This window comes from Macaca fascicularis, chromosome 12 (assembly GCF_037993035.2).
Source record: "Macaca fascicularis isolate 582-1 chromosome 12, T2T-MFA8v1.1".
Classification (NCBI taxonomy): Eukaryota; Metazoa; Chordata; class Mammalia; order Primates; family Cercopithecidae; genus Macaca; species Macaca fascicularis.
This window is the reverse complement of record NC_088386.1, coordinates 133,284,636-133,300,610: the sequence shown is the minus strand read 5'-3', so window position 1 is coordinate 133,300,610 and position 15,975 is coordinate 133,284,636. Positions and strand designations below refer to the sequence as shown.

Here is a 15,975-nt window from a genome sequence, read left to right as displayed (position 1 = left end):
TACACACACACACACACACACACACACACACACACACTTAACCAGGGAAGAAAAAAACCTGTGCACTAAAAACTATAAAATACTGTGGAAATAAATTAATTTCTTTATTCATCTCATCTATTGATGGACATTAAGTTATTTCCACCTTTTGGATATTACAAATAATGCTGAAATGAACATGGGTGTGCAAATATATCTTTGAGATCCTGTTTTCACTTCTTTTGGATATACCCAAAAGTGGGATAGGTGAATTATATGGTAATTGTGTTTTTAGTTTTCTGAGGAACATTTATACAATGGAGTCTATCCTTTCCCCATTATGTGGCTTTATTGAAGCTCAAAGATCATATATATGAGGTTTTATTTCTGGGCTCTCTATTCTGTTCCATTGGTTCATATGTCTGTCTTTAAGTCAGCATCATGTTGTTTTCATTACTGTCATTTTGTAATATCTTTTGAAATTATAAGTGTGAGGTCTCAAGCTTTGCTATTTTCCACCCCCTCATTATTGCTTTGGCTATTTAGGGTCCTTTGAGAGTCCATATGAATTTTAGTATTGTTTTTCTATTTCTGCAAAAGATGCCATTGGGATTTTGATAGATATTGCACTGAATTTGTAGATTGCCTTGGGTAGTATGAACATTTTAACAATATTAAGTCTTCAAATCCATGAACATGGGATGCTTTTCCATTTGTTTGTGTCTCTATTAATTTTTTTCAACAGTGTTTTATAGTTTTCAGTGCACAGGTTTTTGCTTCCTTGGTTAAGTTTATTTCTGAGTATTTTATTATTTTTCATGGTATTATAAATGTGATTGTTTCTTAATCTCCTTTTTGGATAGTTCGTTGTTAGTGACTAGAAATGCAAATGATTTTTGTTTATTGATTTTATATCCTGCAACTGTGCTGAGTTCATTTATTAGTCCTAATAGTTTTTTTAAATATTTGGAGTATTTAGGATTTCATACATTTAAGATCATGTCATCCATGAACAGAGTTAATTATACTTTTTCCTTCCAATTTGGATGCATTTTATTTATTTTTCTTGCCTGATTGCTCTGGTAAGGACTTCCAGTGCTATGTTAAATAGGAGTAGTAAGAGAGATCGTACTTGCCTTTTTCCTGCTCTGAGAGGGACAGCTTTCGGTTTTTCACCATTGAGTGTGATGCTAGCTGTGTGTGTTTAATATATGTTCTTTATGGTATTAAAGTCATTTTCTTCTATTCTTAGTTTGTTGAGTGTTTTTATTTCAAATCATGAAAGAGTGTTGAATTTTGTCCGAAGCGTTTTCTGCATTAATTGAGATGATAATATTTTTCCCCTTCATTCTGTTAATGTGGCGTATCACATTGATTGGTTTTCAAACGTTGAAACATCCTTGCATTCTAGAACTAAATTCCACTTGGTTATAGCGTATAATCCTTTTAATGTGCTGTTGATTTGGTCAGCTGGTATTTTGCTGAGAATTCTTGCATCGGTGTTCAACAGGGATATTGATCTGTATTTTTCTTTTCTTGTCATGTCTTTGATTTTGGTTTCAGGATAATACTGGCCTTATAAAAATGAGTTTGGAAGTGTTCCTTCCTCTTTAATTTTTTTGAGAAAAGTTTGAGAAGGATTAGTGTTAATTCTTCCTTAAGTGTTTGGTAGAATTTTCCAAGAGTGACATCTGGTCCTGGGCTTTTTTTTTTTTTTTTTGGTGGAAGGTTTTTGATTACTGATTCAACCCTGTACTAGTTTTAAGTCTGGTCAGAATTTTTTTTTTTTTATTGTTTCATGATTCAGTCTTGGTGGATTGTATATTTCAAGCAAATATCTATATTTTTTTCTAGCTTATCCAGTTTCTTGGTGTGTTGTTGTCCTCACTTCTTACAGATCTCATGGAGTCTCGTCAGTCTTTCCAAAGTCTTGTATGAACAGTTTCACGTGCCTGATTTGCTCTCATTTCCCCTTGCTTTCTTCAGGGAATTGTCAAATTATTCCTGATGCAGGGGATATAAAACCAATTTAGAAGCATTTGGGGTTTTAGAATTATAAGATGAAAAAAGTCACATTTCAAAATCTGACATATACTTGATAACGAAAAAGATGTTTTTGATTTTCATTCACACTGATGCTGAATGCCTTTACATGCTGTAATCTGTGAAACAGACTTCTTTTTAACCTTTAAACCCTAACAGTGAAATGATGATGATAACTCAATCTCCCTAGATTATGTGTATTTCAGTTTCTTAAATCAAATGGAATTTCTAATTTAACTGTACTCTACACTGTATCATTTCCAATATCAAATAGTACTTCCTGAAACTCAGTGTAAGAAAAAATGACAATATTAACTAGTGTCATGAAAGTTCATGCTGATAATGAGATTGAGTCTGGTCCTTCCCCTGGGTTTCTCTGGGGAAACGTCAATTGTCTACCCATTCTAATTCTCTCACCTGGTGACAGGCAGGCGGCGAGCTCCACCATCAAGGCACATGGGTCCCACTTACAGTTAACGGAGTCCGAGAGAACAGATATTTGCAAGCCCAGTGACCTGGGCTCAGTAGAGGCCTGGGCAGGCGGAGATGCCTTTGGTTGCTGCTTCAGAGGAGTAAGAACTTAGCAAAATTAGATGCATGGAGAGGAATAGTCGATGGAATATGTTTGGGGAATTCTGGGTTAAATCAAGTACAGCAGGTTTCTTTATTTTTCAGGACTGCTATACATTACTGTATATTGTAACTGTTCCAGAAGGAAGCTTGGTATTCAGCACTTTCCAAACTGTGTTGCTCATGGAACGCCTGTTTTTCCCCCTAGAACATCTAATGGAATGGGTGTTCCATGGAATGTGCTTTGGAAAATGCTGATGAAACCTAAGTTGTTGGAAAATGGTAGGTAGAGTTCACTTGCCATCCATTCTGCGTCAGGCATTTACTGAACAGCCTGCCACATGCTCCTCACAGAAGGCGGGAAGAGAGGCATGGCTGTCATTGCTCTTTGTTGTAGAGGAGGAAATGGAGGCTTTGAGCAAGTATACCACCTGCCTGAGGTAGGGTGTGGTGGATCCAGGATCCAGATTTATCTGATTCCAAGCACCTTATCTTTCCCCAATATCACTGGCTCCTTTTCTGATTCCTAAAAAGCCCAAATTCAGGCTGGTGAACTTGACTGAAAAGTTGCTATGGAATCATGGGGTTTTCATGGAGGAATAAAAATGTTCTTCTTATCCTCTCATCTTATGAACCTCAGTGTGGCAGGTGCTATTGAGCACCAAGGTGTCTTTGAATAGTTGTGCACCTTGGCCACTTATTCTCTGCACTCCCATTTTTTCCTGTAAGCATGAGGACCAGCATCTACCTCTAAGGATAATGTAAATATAAATAAGACACATTATGAAAAATTGTGAAAAACTGCAATTATCACATAGTAGATGCTGAATAACTTTTGATAACATGGCACCCAAAACGGTGGTTTGATAACATCCTAGCCTACTTGTGTTGCCAATGTCCTTGTTCCCCAGTACTCTTACCCAAACCTCTGCAAAGGGAACCCCTGACCAGAGAGCTCCTAACTGGGGAACCCCTGGCCAGTCTGGGTAAGAAGAGTCACTGACATGCACATCATTGCAAAATGAAAATGAGCTTCTTGTTCAAATGTTTTAACAATTCCAAGATAGCAACATCAAAGCATCAAACTGAGCATGGGGCCCTTCAGAGCACAGGGTCCTGTGGGCAGCCCTGGCTGTGGTCTAAGAAAAAGTTAAGGGAAACCAGAATCCTGCATCAAGGAGAGGAGAAAAAAGGTGCTGTCTTGGCAAGGGGACTTCAGCCTAGACAGAAAGACCTAGGGTAGCTCTCTGGAGGGGTCTTAAGGGAGACCCCAGCCCCCAAGCTGATCTCTTAGATTGGAGATTGGAGAGTGAAGAGGCTGTCACAAAATCTTGTGGTAGGAAGAGAAGGTGTTGGCAGGGGAAAGATCTGATAACGCACCTACTGAGCTCATGTCAACATAAACTTGGCTGGTGGGGCATCATGTGTGCAGCCCCCAGAGGCCCGTGAGTATGGGAGACTGTGCAACAGAGCAGTTAGCCTCCAGGTCTGCCTTCACAGTCTTACTAATTAAATCACCCTGGGCTCATTCCATTGTGAGATTGGAGGTTGGCATATGGCAGATTTTCTGTGGAGGAAAAGTGCTAAATATTAATAGAGAATACGGACAAGGCTTGACGTGGTCCCAGCTGTGTGGTTGGGTTGCATTTGGTGTGATTTGGGCAAAGACTGTTCTCTCTAGAAACTGAAGCTTTCCTCTAAGGTTCTTTTAAACACGACTTACAAACTTAAGCTGGGTGTCAAAACCTGACACCTTTTGTGCCTATGAGTGCCTTTACTCCTGACCCATTTCCATTCTGCTCTTTGCTTAGGAATATGCTATGTCCAAATTGCTGCCCACATCACTTTGGGTGGAAAAAAAGGTTTAATTGCATAGCTTTTAGCTGTGGCCAAAGTAATAGTCACTGGATTCAAAAATTCTCATTTATATGTTTAATCAAAACTATCTTTCATAATGGGTAAAATTTTCATTCATTTGTAATTTGAAAAAGAAAGAGAATATTTTCAGATTGTGGAGAAACTACTATGGAATGCCTACTTTCTAAAAATGTAATTGTGTTCTTTGAACTATGTTTAAGAATGTCCAGAGAGGACAATGAGCAGTGTCATTACATGTGATCTATATTCTGCTAACAAGAAGAGATCTGAGGTCACCTTAGACAGAGAGCTCTGACTATTCACTTCTAATTTACCTATTCTTTACCTCCCTCCCACCATCCCTCCTCTCTTTCTTTCTTTTTTCCTTCCTTCCTTTTTTCCTTCCTTCCTTCCTTCCTTCCTTCCTCCCTCCCTCCCTCCCTCCCTCCCTCCCTCCCCCCCTTCCTTCCTTCCTTCCTTCCTTCCTTTCTTTCTTTCTTTCTTTCTTTCTTTCTTTCTTTCTTTCTTTCTTTCTTTCTTTCTTTCTTTCTTTCTTTCTTTCTTTCTTTCTTTCTTTCTTTCTTTCCTTTCTTTCTTTCTTTCTTTCTTTCTTTCTTTCTTTCTCTCTTTCTTTCTTTCTTTTTCTTTCTTTCTCCTTCTCTCCTCTTCTTCTTCTGGTTCTGTTTCTTTCTCTTTTCCTTCCTTCCTTCCTTCCTTCTTTCTTCCTTCTTCCTTCCTTCCCTCCCTCCCTCTCTTTCTCCTTCTTTTCTTTTACTTCTTCATTCCTTCCCTTCCCTTAACTTTCTTCTCTTCTCCCTTCCCTTCCTTTTCCTTTTCCTTCCTTCCCTCCCTCCCTCCCTCCCTCCTTCCTTCCTTCCTTCCTTCCTTTTATATATGCATATATGTGCAAGTGTATGTATATATATCTATTTTTGTCTATCTATCTATCTATCTATCTATCTATCTATCTATCTATCATCTATCTATCTATTTATCGTCCATCCTTTTGCTGCTGGTTCAAAGAATGAATCAGATACAAAGTCCTCTTGGAAGTCTAAAAAAAGACATGGAAAGCATGGGATTTTGATAGGTTTTGCATAATGAGATTCAAAAACTGATCATTCCCTTTGCCCTATTTTCTCTTTTAGGTTCATATCTGGTGCTTAGACAAATTCAAAATGAGGAAACATCGGCACTTGCCCTTAGTGGCCGTCTTTTGCCTCTTTCTCTCAGGCTTTCCCACAACACATGCCCAGCAGCAGCAAGCAGGTAAGAGCCAGAAACGTCCCTGATTTTGTAAAAAGAAATAGCGTTCTTTGATTTTAGATCTTAGGCATCATGCACTGACATGGAGCTTAGATATGTTTTTAAGGCAGCTAAGCCATTTATTATAGGAGAGTCAGATAGGATAGTTATAGGGTTTACAGACCTTTTCAGTGAGAGATGACCTATTTTTATTAAAATTTGGGTTTGGTATTTTGGAATTGGCTTGAAAATGATTTGTTTTTACATTGGATGTGAACGGAAAGTTTGTATCTCAAATGTTTTACCACCTGAAGGGACTCTCCACATTTCTGGCATTGGCTGGTCTCTGAGCACATAAACTAGGCAGAAGTCAATGATTGAAAGTAAAAACTATTTTCCCTGAAAAAAACAAAGATCACCCTCTCTCTCTAACTCCACATGCAGAAAGGCATTTTCATCTAGGATCATTGGATCTTTAAGATTTCTGTTTCCCGAAACGAATTAAAAACACGGATTCTAATTAACTCCATTAGGAATTTGATTGCAGGGTTTTAGAAAAGTGGGAAATGCTTCATGCATTGCAAGCTGGAAAGGACTGAGGTGGGTCTCCCTCTCCCTGACCCAGAGAGCTGGGCCTCTGAGGGATTCCTCCTGCAGGCCAGGTTGCTCTTAGATGGGGGGAAGTCTAGTGTCACTTCAATGGAAGAAGAACGTGGGTTGGGGCATCAGGTCAGCCCGAGGTAAGTAGAGTCCAGGAGCAAGCCTGGCTCACAGCTGCGGAAGGGCACCTCCTGGGGCGGGCCACTGACAGCCTGATACCCTGAGCTCCTACCCTTGAGGGAGAACTGGGTTCATCTGGAAATGAGATAGATAATGTTTGACATCTATGAAGACTTTTCTGGCTCTGAAAAATATGCAGTAACTAATTAGAATACCTTTTGTTCATGCTCAAAAATCTGGAAAAAATAAGTCTTTTCCCTTCTCTACATTTACACAGGTTCTCTTAAAGAACATGTATTTATTATATTTATTTTTCATGCAAATTACCCAAAGCATTGGGGGTTAGTGAATGGAAAATAGCAATTTTTACTTTTTCTTTTTGTCAAGGCCCAGTTTCATATTCCAAACTAAAGAATGAATTTATAAAATGATGGTTGGTTGTCTGTGATAAGACTTCCTTCTGGTTTAATCAGGTGGGTCTTGGGGCTCGAACTGCCACAGGGAATCATGTTTGAGTTAAAGACAGCCCAGGAAATTGTTTCCTCAATCTGGAGCATACCACTGGCCCATTCATGGTGGTCTCTGAGTATGGAACTTGGGCTAGTGACTGGGCACCAGCAGCTATTGAGTGCATGGGCCCAGGTCCCTGGTTCCCAGGTAAGTGAGTCTACCTTCCTGTATTACCAGTGAGGTGTGAAGTGTTTAGTTAAAATATAGTGTAAACCAAATTTGTTTAGGAAGGCTTTGCACTGATAGGAAGTAATTGCTTACATACTAGAAAAATCTAAACCAATGTCTTTTCTTAAAGATGTCAAAAATGGTGCCGCTGCTGATATAATATTTCTAGTGGATTCCTCTTGGACCATTGGAGAGGAACATTTCCAACTTGTTCGAGAGTTTCTATATGATGTTGTAAAATCCTTAGCTGTGGGAGAAAATGATTTCCATTTTGCTCTGGTCCAGTTCAACGGAAACCCACATACCGAGTTCCTGTTAAATACGTATCGTACTAAACAAGAAGTCCTTTCTCATATTTCCAACATGTCTTATATTGGGGGAACCAATCAGACTGGAAAAGGATTAGAATACGTAATGCAAAGCCACCTCACCAAGGCTGCTGGAAGCCGGGCCGGTGACGGAGTCCCTCAGGTTATCGTAGTGTTAACTGATGGACACTCGAAGCACGGCCTTGCTCTGCCCTCAGCGGAACTTAAGTCTGCTGATGTTAACGTGTTTGCAATTGGAGTTGAGGATGCAGATGAAGGAGCATTAAAAGAAATAGCAAGTGAACCAGTCAATATGCATGTGTTCAACCTAGAGAATTTTACCTCACTTCATGACATAGTAGGAAACTTAGTGTCCTATGTGCATTCATCTGTGAGTCCAGAAAGGGCTGGGGACACGGAAACCCTTAAAGACATCACAGGTAATGGCAATGCCACCAAGCTACGCCGTGCCCTGCTGTTCTTGGGAGATGAGCTTGGCAACTGCTGGCCTTAAAGCAACAGCTTGGATGGTGCGCGGGCCAGGGAAGAGATGAATGTTCACAGGTTTAAAAACAAAGGTTTAATTTGGAATATTCTTCCGTAGTCTTCTCCCCAAGTAGGGCATTCACCTACGTACAAGAAGAGTCTTTTTTTAAACAACTAATATTTTCACTCTAAAAAAACCCACATTCTAATATCATGATCCCACGAAGTACTCTGCCTTCCTTAGAAAAGAAAGCCTCAGAGTGGTGAGATGTGCATCTGATCAAACCCCTGTATCTGGTGTTGGGATCTGTTTCATTTAAGGAAAGTTCCCTGTTGGACAGTGCATGAACTGAGAGGGGAGCGAGGGCATCTGTTTTTGTGTCCAATGGACTAGTAGAGAGCTCCTCTCTTCTACTCCATGGAGTTAACTTAAGAGTGTTGGTAGAATCGGAATTGCAAGAAACCTCAGCTATGATCCAGTCTAGATCAATTTGGAAGGAATTGAGTCCTGGATGATTAGTGACAGCCAGAGCTGGAGGCTGTGCATTTGGGCTGTGGGTCTGGTCTTCTTACTTATCCTCCATGTGGTAATCATGGCTGTGCCCACAGCCACTCTTCTAATTCTAATGGCATTGATGAGAGCCACTCTGGAAGTATTGAGAGCACGTGGACATTGCATTGATGTGTCGTGTGCTGTTGCATGTACAGAGACAATTGGCCGACAAGTTATTTAACCAGTTAAGTCCATTAGCTCTCCTTCCAGGGCTAAGTGCCTAAATGGCCAGTGGGAAGGAATTTGACAAGTAAAATTTCAAACTGTACCATATCACAGCAACTGTGATGAGTGCTCAGAGTTTACTCACTAGTGATGGACAGAGCAGAGGGCCCTCCCCTTTGTTAGAAAATCAGTCCATGCAGCCATTTGATAGCTGGTAGCAGAGAATTCTGGGTGGAATGAGCAGGAAATGAGAGAGGAATCCAAGGGGAGAGTTGGGCTCCAGAAAGGAGACACACATGTTCTCTGAGATGGAGGGAAGGGATGAGAAAAGGGGCTGTGTTTCCAAGATATTCAGGTGGAAAAGAGGCACATTGAGAGAGAATTCAAGTTGAGTTGACATCCATCATCTCAATAAAGGAGGGGAGCAGTGGGGCTTGGGGTCTTGGAGGGATTGAAGTTATTTTTGATTAGCTGCTATAGGGATGTGGAGAGGGGTCACAAAACATTCAGGAAGCAACTGCTGATTTGCAGTGGTGTCCAGTTGCTATCAGAGATTATGAGTCAGTGGGCATCTCCATTAGTGTGGATCCCTGCCTTTCTGCAGATGTCTCAGGCACTCCCAGGATCAAAAGAGTTCCCAGAACTGGGACTTGCAAAAAGGGAACAATAGAGAGGACAGAAGAAAATTTTCTCAATAAGGAAATCCAGAGTGGTGGCTAGTAAATTCCTAAAATAGCCTGCCATGGTGTCCTGGCAGTGTGGGGAGCTAATGAGAACTAGAATGGGCCAGGAGACCTCTGAAGAGCCAGAGGATGAGAGGCCAGGGCTTGGAAGGAGAGCCCTGGAGACAGCTGAGTATGCAAGTCAGAGACACTGCTGGTGTGTAGATAGGGAGACCTCCAAGGGCCAATCTCAGGGCTGGAGGAGTTTCCAGTGGTGCTCAGTGTAGTCCTCGGATGTGTAGGAACTGTAGACAGCCAGCCACTACAGAAACCAGAGAGGCTGGTGCTCACAAGCATTGTCCATACAGTCCTCAAAGTCTGGAGATGACCACAGAGCCTGCAGTGTGGATGCAGGCTGAACATGATGTAACTAAATCACGTAGGAAGGTTAGAGACTCTTCTGTGTATTTAGTAGGCATGAGGAAGTGGATAATTCTTTGAATCAAAAAAGAATGAGTGGGCAACCACATGGCGTAGGGGAACTGATCATAGGAAGCAAGATTTATGAACAGACTTTTCTCCTACACTTTTAAAAATGGTTACCACCGAGACAGCCATTGAGACAGGAGGTAGGATGTCAGGTGACTGATGGAGAGTCAGTCTCTTGTGAATACACAGGGATGGTGGGGCAGGAAAGAGAGAGTTGAGGCCTGGAGGCACACATCACTCTATAGGACCACATGGGAGGGACAGCAGAAGAGCTGCAAGATTACAATCAGAATAATGGAGCAGTTGTAGAGAAGCAGTACCAGAGGTCAGTTTTTCATAACAAGGATTCAGACAGCAGGAGCTGAAGAGAGATGACCCGACGTCAGCAGAAAGGAACCAGCTGTCTTGGGCAGGCAGAGCTTGGTGAAGAAGAGGGTTTCAGAACTAGCCAGCCCCAGGGTGTTGCAGCAGTTTGTTCATAAAATGGTTTTCCCAGTGGTTACCCCTGATTTCAGCTTTAACGGGGCTGGCAGTGCTGATGCCCTTACCCAGTGGGTCTACTTCTCAATAGGAAGGAGTGAGAGGCAGTTCAAACACTGAAAAGTGTTCCCTGCTTCCAAATGACAGGCCTCCCCCCTGGCATTACCACACAGGCATCAGTCCTGCCAAATGACAGGAAAAGGTGGGTGTCCCCAAGAGCACCCCAAACCACTCAGGTTACCAGCAAATGACAAGAGGGTATCTACAATGAACAGCACTGTTTGTTACCATAGTATCAATATCATTAATTCCCTGATCCATCACATTTTGGAGTATAAGGATAATAACAAAGACCTATCAAAAAACAGTGAAAGGGGCTCACGCCTACAATCCCAGCACTTTGGGAGGCTGAGGCAGGTGGATCATCTGAGGTCAAGAGTTTGAGACCAGCCTGGCCAACATGGTGAAACCCCGTCTCTACTGAAAATACAAAAAATAGCCAGGTGTGGTGGTGGGCACCTGTAATCTCAGCTACTCGGGAGGCTGAGGCAGGAGAATCGCTTGAATCCAGGAGGCGGAGGTTGCAGTGAGCCAAGATCATAACACTGCACTCCAGCCTGGGTGACAAGAGTGAAACTCTGTCTAAAACAAACAAACAAACAAACAAACAAACAAACAAACAAACAAACAGTGAAAGGGACCAGTAGATAAATGGACCATCTTTTATTGACGTTTTGTTATACTCACAAAAATAGCTGCGTTTGCCTTTATGTTTAACCATTATATAATGGACAAACAATGAGATTACCACCATGAATGTTAAATGAAACTACCAACATCGTGTGTTTCCACACAGATGATAAAACCTTTGTTTTTATGCCAAGAAAGCATCTCTGACTTCTAGTGTCCAAGCCACTAGCAGCACCAGGGCAGAAAATTAATCCGTTCATGTCTCTTTTCTAATTAACATCACTCTGCAATTCCTCCTAGTACCACGTCCCACTGCATGTTCCACGGCAAAAACACAGAATAATAATCCTAGGAAGAACAGTACATCTCTGCTTATAGTTTTTGGAAAGGCAGTTAGAAGGGCATTATAGAAATTGCAGTTCGTTAGGGCTGCTCTTCTTACTCCCTGTCTGCTAGGTAACTTCCCCATAGAACGTTCTTGATTATAAAACACACATATGTGTAAAATTTGAACAATCACCACAGTTGTCAATGAACGCTACTCAAATAATCAATCTCCAATGGTTGTGTTTTAAAAAATCCCTCTATCATTCTTTAAAAAAATGGATATACCTGAGATACAAAATCTTTATTTTTAAACAAAAGCTAAAGGTGACAGGGAAGATTATGGTATCAGCTTTCTTTTCTTTGTGAAGGATGAAGAATTTTTAAATTTGTAAAATATATCTACAATTTTGTGTTTTGCATAGGAAATAAGAATGTGAACTTGTTTTTCTTAATGAAAGGAGGCATCACATGAGCTAAGAAAGGCATTGTGCCCACACCAGTGAGTTCAGGAAAAGAGCTTCCAGGGATGTCGAAGGAAACTGTGAATTTTCCTTGGACACTGTAAAACTTTTCCATAGAAAACACCATAGAGGCTGTGATACACAAAGCCTAGAAGCAGAAAATCAGACAACTCTAAAGCTTTCAAATTGTGCATAGATCTGATTCCTCGTAACATTAACATTGGTCATTGGTCCGCCTTGCTGTACACAAGCACACATGGCCCCTGTGTGTCCTTGAGGCTTCAGCTCTCCTGAATAACAAAGCATGCCCTTGTATGTCCCATTATTGTGTGTGTAAGAGGATAATGTTGTTATTCAGTGATGACAAATTATCCAATGTGTTTCTATGACCGGTCACTGTAGATGTTCAGTCTTTTAGAAGAGAATGTCCAAGGATTTTCCCTCAGGGTTCATTTATCTTACTTGCGCGATTATAAATTTCAACCCAAAAGTAAGTTACAAATGGAGAAGAAATAGTGTTATCCTGCGACTTAGGGATCATTTAAAAAAAAACTTGACTGTATTGATCATATTTAATCCTTCTTTTAAATGTTTTGATATGCTGAGGAAGTGGCAAACCCTCCCATGTCCTTTGAGGTCATTGGTTTAAGCCTGGGAAATGTTGAGGAATTTTGTGGGATTTGTGGAGCCTCTGTATTATACAATGATGTAGGCCATTTCTACGGCTTTCTGTGTAATTCACACCCCCTGGCACCACAGCCTCTTGAAGATCCTTCAGGAATCGTATATTTTGGCTGAACAGTGGCAAATGCTTTGGGCTCTAATCAAGGGCTCAGTCTTATATAAAACTTTTGTGTGGCAATCACTAAAAACACAAGATCTTAATTACTGTAGCACAACAATTATCCTACTCATTATATCTTATAAGAAGGATTGTGATAGCAATGTTGCCCGGTTAATATATTTCCCTATGCAAAGAATTAATCTGCAAATATATTGTCAGGAACTTTCGTGTATATTAGGAAGGGAAGAGAGCAGTTCCAACCCTGGTAATCTCTGTTTCAGTTCACACAATGAGAAGAGCTCGGGTAAGAATGTAATTTCACTAGAGCGGAACTCCTCAATTTGGGAACTCCTCACTCCCAAAGTGAGACAAGCTTTGCATCATTTTCTACAGTGAGAACAAAAACAATTTTATTGGCACAAGGAAACATTAACTTTAAATATAAAATGTTCACTGTCATTGAAAAATCAGAGATCAGAGTGAATGGTCTTACCTGTAATATTACCGTCATTTAAAAACGATACCCTGAGTGTATCTTTCTGGAATCCCAGAATATAAATAGATAAGCGCACACATAATCTCTTCTTGTCCCTAACACATACTTAAGTTATCAAAAACATCGACTAGAATAATTGTGCTCTTCCTTGAGTTTAAATCAGCCAAATTTAAACATTCAAACTAAGGCTGTGAAATCTCTGGCCCTGCGTTTTAGATTTCTCGATCCCTATTCCTCCCTCAGGGCTGTTGTACATCCCTGTTCTCAGTATCAGGATGGAAATTCTCTGTTCGCCGTTATGGGGGAGAAAAGAGGTCTTGGTCAGCTGTTTTTCTGTCCTTTGTGTAACCCCAGGCGAATTCTGATTGGGGTTTATTTGATGCTCATAGTCCTTCTAGGTAACTAGTTTAGGATGTCATAAAAACAAGGTTGGATAATTATGTCATGACTGGTTTAATATCATTCTACTTAACACTGTTCTGCATTAGGTGACTGAATATAGAGGCAATGACAAAATAAATGAACAAAACATCCTGCCCGATCCCAGAACTGCATTTGAGTTTTATACAACTAAACATCATTTGAGAAAAAAAAAAAAAAAACACAAAAATTTCATCAAAGTGTTTTTTACGTGAAAACTTTAAATGTAGTTTGAGTTCTGATTCACAAAGTTGCATGTACAAGGTCATTTTGGCTTTTAAAGAAAAGAAGAAGAAACAGGAGTTGCTTAAGGCATCGAGCAACATACTGGGCTGAGGAATCACCAAATCGTGACTGTTTTATAGCTGTGGATTTATATAAAAATTTTTTCTAATCATTTGAGAAGGCAGGGGAAATGACCAAAAATTAGAAATCATCTCTAAAGTTTTCTTAACCTACTCATTGATTTTCCCCGGTAGGTTTGGTAGCAGACAATTCATGCAACTACATTTCCCAACAAATTTCTAGAATATGCACCCAAGATTCTCCCCTCAGAAAAGTGAATATGATGTTTGGAAATTTAACTATGAGGACAGCACAAATGAAAAATTGCTATAAATGTCCCTTTTTTATACAATGATTCCTAAGAGGTTGCCTCTTATCCATTCAGAATGCAGAACTGAAAGAGAATTTCACATTCCTTCATCAACATGTGTTTTGTTTGCCCATATTTCGTGTTTCTTATTGGTTTCCAAAGAAACATGTCAGAACACTGAATAATGCATGTGGTCACTTGTTCTAATGCTTTCACATTTTTTGCATTTCTTTCTTTTAAAGCACAAGACTCTGCTGATATTATTTTCCTTATTGATGGATCAAACAACACCGGAAGTGTCAATTTCGCAGTCATTCTCGACTTCCTTGTAAATCTCCTTGAGAAACTCCCAATTGGAACTCAGCAGATCCGAGTGGGGGTGGTCCAGTTTAGCGATGAGCCCAGAACCATGTTCTCCTTGGACACCTACTCCACCAAGGCCCAGGTTCTGGGTGCAGTGAAAGCCCTCGGGTTTGCTGGTGGGGAGTTGGCCAATATTGGCCTCGCCCTTGATTTCGTGGTGGAGAATCACTTCACCCGGGCAGGGGGCAGCCGTGTGGAGGAAGGGGTTCCCCAGGTGCTGGTCCTCATAAGTGCCGGGCCTTCTAGTGACGAGATTCGCTACGGGGTGGTAGCACTGAAGCAGGCTAGCGTGTTCTCATTCGGCCTCGGAGCCCAGGCCGCCTCCAGGGCAGAGCTTCAGCACATAGCTACCGATGACAACTTGGTGTTTACTGTCCCGGAATTCCATAGCTTTGGGGACCTCCAGGAGAAATTACTGCCGTACATTGTTGGCGTGGCCCAAAGGCACATTGTCTTGAAACCGCCAACCATTGTCACACAAGGTATGTATCCTCTTCTCACCATCTGTGTGGGAGTGGGGTGTTGTGTGTGTTGGTTTTCGTAGAGGTAAGGTGGGCACCAGCATGATTCGCCACAGGAGAAGCTGTAAGTACCCACAGTCCAGTCCTTCTCTGATGAGCTGGGTCCTGGATGTCATGTTTGTGATTGTTGCAGTGTGCGGAAAAACTAAAGACCAATGAGTGAGTGAAAGCTCTTACGAGAGTATGAGTTGCTGAGAAAGTGTGCTTTTAAGGCTAATTCAACAAACCTGTTGCTTTGAGATTATTAAACTACTTATAATCCAGTCTTTCTAAAAATGGGCTTGAGGGGCTCATTACAGTTCTGAGAAAGTTACTCCAGGACCATGGCACTGGGCTCTAAAAGTCAGTGTTAGAAGTGTGCTCACAGTGTCTTTCCAAAAGCACGGATGGAGTGAGGGTGTCTCCTCAAAGTCCTTTTGTGCTAGGGTGCTGAGAGTTACACTTCTGAAGGTAAGAAATAACAGTGCAATCGCTTGATGGAATATTTATGAAGTTTGTTTTTTTTTTTTCCTGTGCTTGTCAAGTGTAGGAGGAATTCTCTTGAGTGGCAATATTAGGATACAGGCTCAAATGGAGGGCCTTTGGCAAAACAGCCAATTGGAGTGGTTTAAAAAACAAACAAACAAACAAAAACAACCAAGTCACATAACAAATACGCACTTAACAAACATAGGAGGTGTGGTGGGGGCATCAGGATACATAGCCTCCTCCACCTTTTGAACTGTTTTCTGAGACATCAGTCACTTTTCAGACCTATCAATTTCATTACCTAGGTGAGGCCAATAGGATGTCATTTGGTAAATTAGGGACACAGTGGCCCCCAACAGTTTCCAGAAACACCCAACTCACTTCCGGTGTTGCTTACACACTGGGATGCTCTAACAAGATCAGTCCTTGAATATAAGACCTTGTTCTTCATTGTCCTTCCAGAGTATGGGCTCAATGAAAATTGATGAATGGATACCGAGGCTCCTATAAGACTCTGATTATCATCTGCAACAAATCATCTAAATTTTCTTGGGTGAAATAACACACTATCACAGCTCTTATATGTTAACTTTATAAGTAAAGTCTGGGTCTACA

The 15,975-nt window shown here is 41.0% G+C and overlaps 1 protein-coding gene across 21 annotated transcripts in view; it reads left to right on the top strand.

The window, feature by feature from the left end:
- Window positions 1–15,975, top strand: part of COL6A3 (collagen type VI alpha 3 chain) — a 92,130-nt gene that overhangs the window by 12,986 nt on the left and 63,169 nt on the right. For 10 of the 21 annotated variants that reach the window (XM_015433023.3, XM_015433022.3, XM_074010568.1 and 7 more), the window contains exon 2: window positions 5,598–5,718. In XM_015433023.3, the coding sequence (XP_015288509.3) occupies window positions 5,598–5,718 (121 nt within the window). Of the gene's footprint in view, window positions 1–5,597; window positions 5,719–7,222; window positions 7,841–14,250; window positions 14,854–15,975 lie in introns of all 21 variants that reach the window. The other 11 variants (XM_074010562.1, XM_015433020.3, XM_015433019.3 and 8 more) reach the window with 2 other exon arrangements.